The 8921-nt window shown below is 51.7% G+C and overlaps 1 protein-coding gene across 1 annotated transcript; it reads right to left on the bottom strand.

Moving 5' to 3' along the window:
- Positions 1-2746: 2746 nt before the first annotated feature.
- Positions 2747-8089, bottom strand: LOC128589212 (uncharacterized). The gene is given in 2 exon segments (XM_053596152.1): positions 2747-7354; positions 7357-8089. Coding segments are annotated over 2 exon segments (5214 nt in total). The 3' UTR covers positions 2747-2873.
- Positions 8090-8921: the final 832 nt, after the last annotated feature.

Here is an 8921-nt window from a genome sequence, read left to right as displayed (position 1 = left end):
AGGGGCCTTAGGGAGGGGTAGCAGACATAGCAGGGGCTTTAGGGAGGGGTAGGAGACATAGCAGGGGCTTTAGGGAGGGGTAGCAGACATAGCAGGGGCTTTAGGGAGGGGTAGCAGACATAGCAGGGGCTTTAGGGAGGGGTAGCAGACATAGCAGGGGCTTTAGGGAGGGGTAGAAGACATAGCAGGGGCTTTAGGGAGGGGTAGAAGACATAGCAGGGGCTTTAGGGAGGGGTAGCAGACATAGCAGGGGCTTTAGGGAGGGGTAGCAGACATAGCAGGGGCTTTAGGGAGGGGTAGAAGACATAGCAGGGGCTTTAGGGAGGGGTAGCAGACATAGCAGGGGCTTTAGGGAGGGGTAGCAGACATAGCAGGGGCTTTAGGGAGGGGTAGCAGACATAGCAGGGGCTTTAGGGAGGAGTAGCAGACATAGCAGGGGCTTTAGGGAGGGGTAGCAGACATAGCAGGGGCTTTAGGGAGGGGTAGGAGACATAGCAGGGGCTTTAGGGAGGGGTAGGAGACATAGCAGGGGCTTTAGGGAGGAGTAGCAGACATAGCAGGGGCTTTAGGGAGGGGTAGCAGACATAGCAGGGGCTTTAGGGAGGAGTAGCAGACATAGCAGGGGCTTTAGGGAGGGGTAGCAGACATAGCAGGGGCTTTAGGGAGGGGTAGCAGACATAGCAGGGGCTTTAGGGAGGGGTAGCAGACATAGGAGCTTTTCCAGATAAGAAGAACTCTGGTTCATTACTCATCTATCTTAAGACAAGATCAGCAGTTAAACATTTGCTTAGCTTTTTTCTTTCAGAACCAGTTACCGGTTATCTGCTTCAGCTCAGGGCTATTTCCTAGGACAGTTACAAAAGGTCACATTCTTATGGTAGGGGGCGAGGGGTGCTGCTACATATCTGGTCCCCCCCCCTTTTTGGATTTGGTAGTACTTTCCTTCATTCCCCCATTTGTTTTTTGGGAAGTTCTAATCATGGAACTTCTGGCTCTATGTATTCATTCTCAGAGCTATCGTCCCGGTGGAGAGACTGGTAATGCTGTCTGAGCATTAACACTTGTACAGCACTTACTCTCTCCCGGACAAAGGTGACTATACGGTTGAAAATGCAGGGCCCAAAGGTAAGAATTAGAAGCAGTATGATAAGGGGACCTATTAAACTGGAAACGAGAGTGGTGAACCAAGGGGACTGGTTGTACCAACTTTCAAACCACCCTTGATGGGCCTCCCGGTCTCATTGCCTTTTCTCCAGTCTCTCCCTGAGTTTAGACATGGAGTCTTTTACCATGCCAGAGTGATCTATATAGAAACAGCATTCTTCTCTCAGTGCAGCGCATAACCCTCCATCTTTTAGGAACAGGAGATCGAGTCCCCGTCTATTCTGCAATACTACTTCAGATAAGGAGGACAGTGACTCTTCTAGTTTTGTGATTGATTGTTCTATGGCTTTTAGGTCCTCATCTACAGCTACTCGCAGTTCTTCGAGATACTGTGGGGTCTGGACAAGTGCAGCCGTTCCTGTTCCTACTCTGGCCGCCACCCCATACCCATCAGGACATCTAGGGTAATAGAGATTGGTTCCCTCTTCTGTCTACGGGGTCGGAGATCGAATTCTGCCTCGAAGGAACTCGCCTCGTGGTAGATAACTCTAGGTATTAACTGTACGAGTATACAGTAGTCTGCAGTGGAGTTAAACACTGATGAGGAAATGCACGGAGTTAGCCCGGTGCTGCAAGCCCACCATCCTCCTTTAGGGGGCACTAGATAATAATTGGTAGTGGTTGACGGGCTTTTAATGGTCTGATTACACAGATGCTGGCGATTTTCGGGGATCGTGCCTAGGCAAATGCCTCGCCCGGAGACTGCTGTAAGGGTGATCTTGGATCCCCAGTCACAGGAATTATGGGAGGTGGTATTTTGGAAGATACCTGAGAAGGCGATCCCTTCATAATAGGGCGGGCCTGAGGCTAGACACAACCAGCAAGATTCGGTAAGATTAGGGTTGGAAGTATTGAGGACATTGAAAGCCCCCTGTATTAAGTTAAGGAGTCTCTGCCCGGTGCTTGGAGTCTCCGGGGATGTTACCTGGGGAGACAGTTCCGCAGGCGATGGGGCTGTGCTGGCCCCAGTCAATTGGGTGCTCCCTGGTGTCTGGGGCATACGGGGGGAAATAGGCGGCCTGGCTCGCGGCTGCTGTCCTGAGAGTACAATGTTGGGTCCTATCTGGACAGTGACGGGGGTTTCTATTTTTAATTTGATAAACAAGGCAAATCCTTTATCCCACCCTGACATATAGAAACGGAATCCCCATGTTCTTCCTTTTAACCAATCTCGGGCTTGCTTCCCTCTCTCCGTGAAGGAAATATTTAGGGGGTTTGACCCTGCCCCGGTACTGCTTCTCTTTACGGTTATTAAGTCCCAAGAGGAAATGGGGTGCCAGGAGGCCTGCCCAGTCGTCTCACATCCCCACTGCTTACAATAGAAATTTTCTATCCCCCCGCATCTGTTGGCCTGGCTTCTTGTTCTCCCATCCCGGGGACAGATATAGAACTCTATTTGTCGCATCCGGCGCTGGGCGGGCAAGTTGCCACAGCCAGGGGCGTCTGCAATGTACTGGCCTTGGGATGTGGAGCCTCGGGTAAGTGAGCGCTTTGCCAAATGATGATCAAGGCTCGATGGGACCTCCTCAAAGGTCTCATCGGGGATATCCCAATTATCTAGCCCTGCTATTAAGGCGCAAATATCTGGGGTGAGGGACGGCCACCAGGTCCAAGGAGGGTCCTCTTTTGTAGTACTCCATACTACAGCACCAGTCTGAGAGAGAACCTGCCAGGTTAACCTCTGGGGGGCATGGGGATTGGGACCGGAGCTACTTATCACCAGGAGTTGTATCAGCAGGAGTAGGGCTACTGCGGCGGATGCGGAGCTTGAGGGGGTTGTCCGTCTTTTCCACTTTCCACCCGGAGTCTGGCGGCGGTGCTGGTTTGACATGAGACGCGTGGATCCAGGCTGCGATGCCATCAACTTTTACTGCGGTCGGGGTTGTGAGCAGTACTAGGTATGGTCCTTTCCACCGTGGTTCAAGGTTGGCTGTCCGGTGGTGCCGGATGTACACCGAATCTCCAACCTGGAACTGGTGAGGTATTTGCAGATCTCTGGGCTTGTAGGCTTCGATCAGCCGGCTCCACACTTCCTTTTGCACAGTTTCAAGGACTTTTAATCTGGTGTATAAAGATTGAGAGGAGTAAGATTCTGGGGAAGGGAGGTGCTGCATGGCAACGAGTGGGGGGTGAGCTCCATATAGGATTTCAAAGGGGGTCAGCTTGAGAGTACTAGGGGTGTTGCGCACATGGAACAGGGCAAAGGGAAGGAGGACTGTCCAGTCAGTAATGCCAGTCTCTAAGGATAATTTAGTCATGGCCTCTTTTAGGGTTCTATTCATCCTCTCTACCTGCCCTGAGCTCTGGGGCCAATAAGCACAATGTAATTTCCATTCAAGCCCCAGGATTTTGGCCAAACCCTGACTAACCTGGGCAACGAAAGCGGGACCGTTGTCGGATCTGATTACTTTGGGTAGCCCAAATCTTGGAAAAATCTCTTCTAATATTATTTTGGCCACAACTTGAGCAGTCTCCCTCTTTGTAGGAAAAGCTTCGACCCATCCTGAGAAAGTGTCTATGAACACTAGCAAGTACTTGTATCCGTACTTAGCCGGCTTAATCTCAGTAAAATCTGTTTCCCAGTAGCTTCCAGAGCGATCCCCTCGGAGTCGTTTTCCCTGAGGTAGTGTGCTAGGCTGGGTGTTTACTAATTGGCAAGGTCTGCACTCTTTTACAGCTGCATCAACGAGCTTACTTAATTCTATAATATAGTATGGAGAGGACTGAACAATGGTTTTCAGATGCTTGGGGCCCAGATGGGTTAATTTATGAAGTTGCCTGAGAAAGGTGATTGCCTGCTCCTCAGGGAGGATGTTTTTCCCTTCCGGGGTTTCTCGGATCCCCTCTGGGGATTCTAGCTGGAGGCCTAATCTGTCCATCCTCTCGAGATCCCGCTCTGAATATTTAAAGTTTTTGATAAGGGGGGGTGCTATTTCTTTAAGGCTAGGCCTTAAAGTGTTTTCATATAGCGGTAGGATGTTGAGCCCTTGAGCCGCTAGCTTAGCTTCTCGGTCGGCCCTTTGGTTTCCCTCGGCAACTCTGGACCCCCCTTTCTGATGTCCAGGGCAGTGGATTATGGCCACCCTCTTAGGGAGGTGAACAGCCTCCAGTAGACTTAGGATTTCTTCCCTGTGTTTAATTTCTTTTCCTGCTGAAGTCAACAGTCCTCGCTGTCTGTAAATGGCCCCATGGACATGGGCTGTAGCAAAAGCATACCTGCTATCGGTGTATATGTTAACTTTTTTTCCTTCTGCCAAACGTTAGGCCTGGGTCAAGGTGACCAGCTCGGCCTTCTGGGCCGACGTCCCTTCAGGCAGACTACTTGCCCAGATGGTCTGCTGATCGTCCACCACCGCCGCCCCGGCCACCCTTTTACCTTCTATTATGGAGCTGCTCCCATCAGTGAACCAGGTCAATTGGGCATCCAGCAGGGGCTGATCACAGAGGTCCCTCCGAGTTCCAGTCTCCTCAGCCAGTACTTCTTGGCATGTGTGTAATACATCCTCCCGGACAAAGGTATCAGGTAGTAGGGTAGCCGGGTTGAGGATGACAGGCGGGCCAAACTGGACTCTGTCTCCATTTAATAGGAGACTCTGGTAGTGTGTCATGCGGGCATTGGACAGCCACCAGTCCGGGGGCTGTCTGATGATGCTTTCTAAGGCATGGGGGGCAATGACTGTCAACTTCTGCCCCATAGTCAATTTGTCTGCATCTTTTACCAGTACCGCCACTGCTGCCACAGACCTCAGACAGGCTGGCCAACCACCAGCAACGGGGTCTAATTTCTTGGAGAGGTATGCTACCGGTCTTTTCCATGGCCCTAAAGGCTGCGTCAGCACCCCTCGGGCCACTCCTCTCTTCTCATCTATGTATAGGACAAAGGGCTTTGTTACATCTGGTAGAGCCAGGGCCGGGGCTGATAATAATGCCTTTTTAATGTTGTCAAAGGCCCTCTGTTGGCTGGCACCCCACTCGAAGGGAGTGCTTTCTTTGGTCAAAGGGTAGAGGGGAGCTGCCAGAGTAGCAAACCCCGGTATCCATAAGCGGCAGAACCCCGCAGTTCCTAAGAATTCTCGCACCTGGCGGGGCGAGCGGGGAACTGGAATCTGAGTCACAGTACGCTTCCTGGCTTCTGTTAACCATCTCTGCCCTCCTCTTAGGGTGTAACCCAGGTACGTTACCTCTTTCTGGCAGATCTGGGCTTTCTTGGCGGAGGCTCAATATCCTAAGCGGGCTAGTTCTTCCAGTAACAGTTCTGTGCCCCGATGGCACTCTTCCTTTGTCGTTCCAGCTAGTAGTAAGTCATCTACATATTGTAGGAGCGTTACCTGAGGGTGGCTGGCGCGAAAGTGAGCTAGGTCTTGGTGGAGGGCTTCATCAAAGATGGTTGGGGAGTTCTTGAACCCCTGTGGAAGTCGGGTCCATGTCAATTGCCCCGTCATTCCAGAGTCCGGGTCTCTCCATTCAAATGCGAAGATGTTCTGGCTAGAGGAGTGTAGTCGGAGGCAGAAGAAGGCATCCTTCAAATCCAGGACAGTGTACCAGATATGGTCCGGAGGGAGAGAGCTTAACAGATTATAAGGGTTAGGCACGGTGGGGTGGATGTCTTGTGCCTGCTTGTTTACTTCTCTCAGGTCCTGCACAGGGCGATAGTCTCCTGTGCCGGGTTTCTTGATGGGTTATTAGGGGGTGTTCCATGGTGACTGGCACTTTACTAGTATGCCCAGCTGTAGGAGATGCTGAATGTGAGGCCTAATCCCTTCCCGAGCTTCCCTAGTCATAGGATACTGGCGCACTGCCACAGGAGTGGAAGTCGCTTTGAGTTCTATGACTATAGGCGGCCTTTCTGTGGCCAGTCCCATTCCGGCAGTTTCGGCCCATGCCCTGGGATATTTTTCTAGCCAGTCATGTATGAGACTAGTCCCTTTCTCCCGTTGCTTTTCAAAGAGTCTATGTTCATCCTCCAAACGCATGGTCAGGGCTGTTACTCTCTTATTCTGGGTTACCTCTGGGCCATCAGGAGTGAAAGTGATCTGGGCTTCCATTTTGGTGAGTAAATCTCTCCCAAGGAGGGGTGCAGGGCACTCAGGGATAATTAAGAACGAGTGGGTTACCCGTCCCACTCCCAGATCTACTGATCTTCGGGTAGTCCATGAGTACTGCTGATGCCCTGTGGCCCCTACAACCCAAGATTTTTTCTTGGAGACGGGTCCTGATGATTCCAGTAGGACTGAGTGTTGAGCTCCGGTGTCTACTAGGAACTCAACTGGCTTCCCCTCCACCTTAAGTATTACCCTAGGCTCGGGGAGGGGTTCCGAGCCCCGTCCCCGCTAATCTTCTTCTTCCTCTAAGGCCAGTACTTTCTTCCTTTTTTTAGGACATTCCCTGGCCCAGTGCCCCTTCTCCTTACAGTAGGCACATTGATCCTTATCTAACGGGACGCGGTTGCCCAGCCTACCTGACTTCTAAGTTCTACCTTGGGTCTGTTCTTGGCTCTTCTCTCCTACTATTGCGGCCAAAATCTGTGTTAAGTTTTTCTCCTGTCTTCGGTCTCTCTTATTTTCCCTTTCCTCTCTCTCTTTCTCCTTTCTCTGCTCTTTTTCTTCCTCAGTTTCTCTTTTATGGTATACTTTCTCAGCTTCCTTAACTAAATCCTGCAAGGTATAGTCCTGCAATCCTTCAATCCTCTGCAGCTTTCTTTTAATGTCTACAGCTGACTGCCCTATGAAAGTCATAGCCACGGAAGCCCTCTGTCCTTCAGAGGCAGGGTCAAATGGGGTGTAGCGCCTAAAAGCTTCCATTATGCGCTCAAGAAACACTGAGGGAGGTTCCATGGCCCCCTGTATTACTTCTCTTACCTTAGCCAAATTAGTGGGGTGTCTTGCCGCCCCACGGAGGCCAGCCACTAGAGCCTGGCGATAGACTGTCAGTCGCTCCCTACCTTCTGCCGTGTTGAAGTCCCAGTCAGGTCTGGAGAGGGGAAAGGCAGCCTCGATGATGTTGGGGAGCTGGGTAGGACGCCCGTCTGCCCCAAGTACATTCTTCCTAGCTTCTAGTAAAATCCTCTCCCTCTCTTCAGTAGTGAAGAGAGTCTGTATGAGCTGCTGGCAGTCATCCCATGTGGGCTGATGAGAGAACATCAGGGACTCTACCAGCCCAGTCAGATGTTGGGGGTCTTCTGAAAAAGGGGGTGATTAATTTTCCAGTTATACAGGTCTGCGGAAGAAAATGGCCAGTACTGGAGGGGCTGGAGAGGAGGTGGTCCCTCATCTGTTGCCACTGGCAGGGGGCCGTATGCCCTCAGGGGCAGGGCAACAGTAGTGTCGGGAGACATTTCTCCCTGGCGGTGACTCGTGGTACCTTGTGTGGGCCCCAGTGAAGGTTCCCCCGGAGGTGCAGAGGGGGCAATCGCCGGATCTGGCGATGCTGGTCCTCCCTGCCCCCCGACAGGAGCCAAGGCGGGAGGGTATGGGGGAGGAGGGGGCGGAGGGTCGAGGAGAAGATGATCGGTCTGAATTTCCAGGTAGATCTTCTTAGGGGGGTCCGAGCTGTCGCCCCCTTTTCTGGAACCGGAAGATTGGACAGCGAGCACCCGAGGATTAGACGGGGGCCTGGATGTGGCAGTCCACGGCCGAACCCAGGGGGGTGGATTCTGCACCAGGTCCTGCCAGACTATGATGTAAGGTTGTTGATCAGGATGGGCTCCCGATCCTCTCTGAAAAACAATCTCTTTGATAGCAAAAATAAGAGATAAGTCAAAGGTTCCTCCTGAGGGCCAGCCGACGTTAAAAGTGGGCCACTCCAAGGAGCAGAAAGTCTGCCATGGGCCTTTTTTAACCTCTACTGACAGGTCACGACTGCTTCTCTTCACTTCAGTCCAATGATCTAGAGTCAAACTCAGAGGGGTTGTCACAGTCTGTCCCATCGTCAGTAGATCTGTCAGAAACACAAATAACAGGAATAACAGAAATATTACAGATACAAGGACCTACCTACCACACTTGGTCCCTCACAAGCCTACAACAGAATCAGACGGGCGCATTTCCCGTAATTTTTGTTCAAACAACCAGACTCGATCAGCGCCCTTACAGCAGGAGACAACCAGGCGTCCCTGGTTCTCCTCAGTTCCTGGGGCGTCCCCCAGGATTTCAGCCTGTGGTCCTCCGGGCACGTCTACCGACCACTGTCCGGCCACTCTCACGAGGTGCCAAACGGCTGCAAAACCAAAAGCGCACACACAAAGTCAAACAAAGGACTGAAGACACAGACCAGACAGTTTTCGGGGTACCCCTTTCTTACCTCCAAGGTCGACTCTGCAGGTGAGGGGTGGTCATCAAATCCCGGGAGAGCCCCCAAATGAAAGACTTGGGGCAGGACCCCCCACTCTGCCCTGAGCTCTGACGACCCCAATCAACCGCAAGAGACGGCGCTTGATGCAAACAGCAAGAGGATTTTATTCCAGCATGCTGGGGCCTGACTCGCAACTCTTTTAGGAGCTGAGGAGTCAAGCCCTGAACAGCAGTTTTTACAAGCTTATAAAGGCAAAAACCAAGTAGGGAGGAGTAGCAGACATAGCAGGGGCTTTAGGGAGGGGTAGCAGACATAGGGGCTTTTCCAGATAAGAAGAACTCTGGTTCATTACTCATCTATCTTAAGACAAGATCAGCAGTTAAACATTTGCTTAGCTTTTTTCTTTCAGAACCAGTTACCGGTTATCTGCTTCAGCTCAGGGCTATTTCCTAGGACAGTTACAAAAG

The sequence above is a fragment of the Nycticebus coucang genome, chromosome 1 (assembly GCF_027406575.1).
Source record: "Nycticebus coucang isolate mNycCou1 chromosome 1, mNycCou1.pri, whole genome shotgun sequence".
NCBI classification, from domain to species: Eukaryota; Metazoa; Chordata; class Mammalia; order Primates; family Lorisidae; genus Nycticebus; species Nycticebus coucang.
This window is presented reverse-complemented; position numbering and strand designations above follow the sequence as displayed.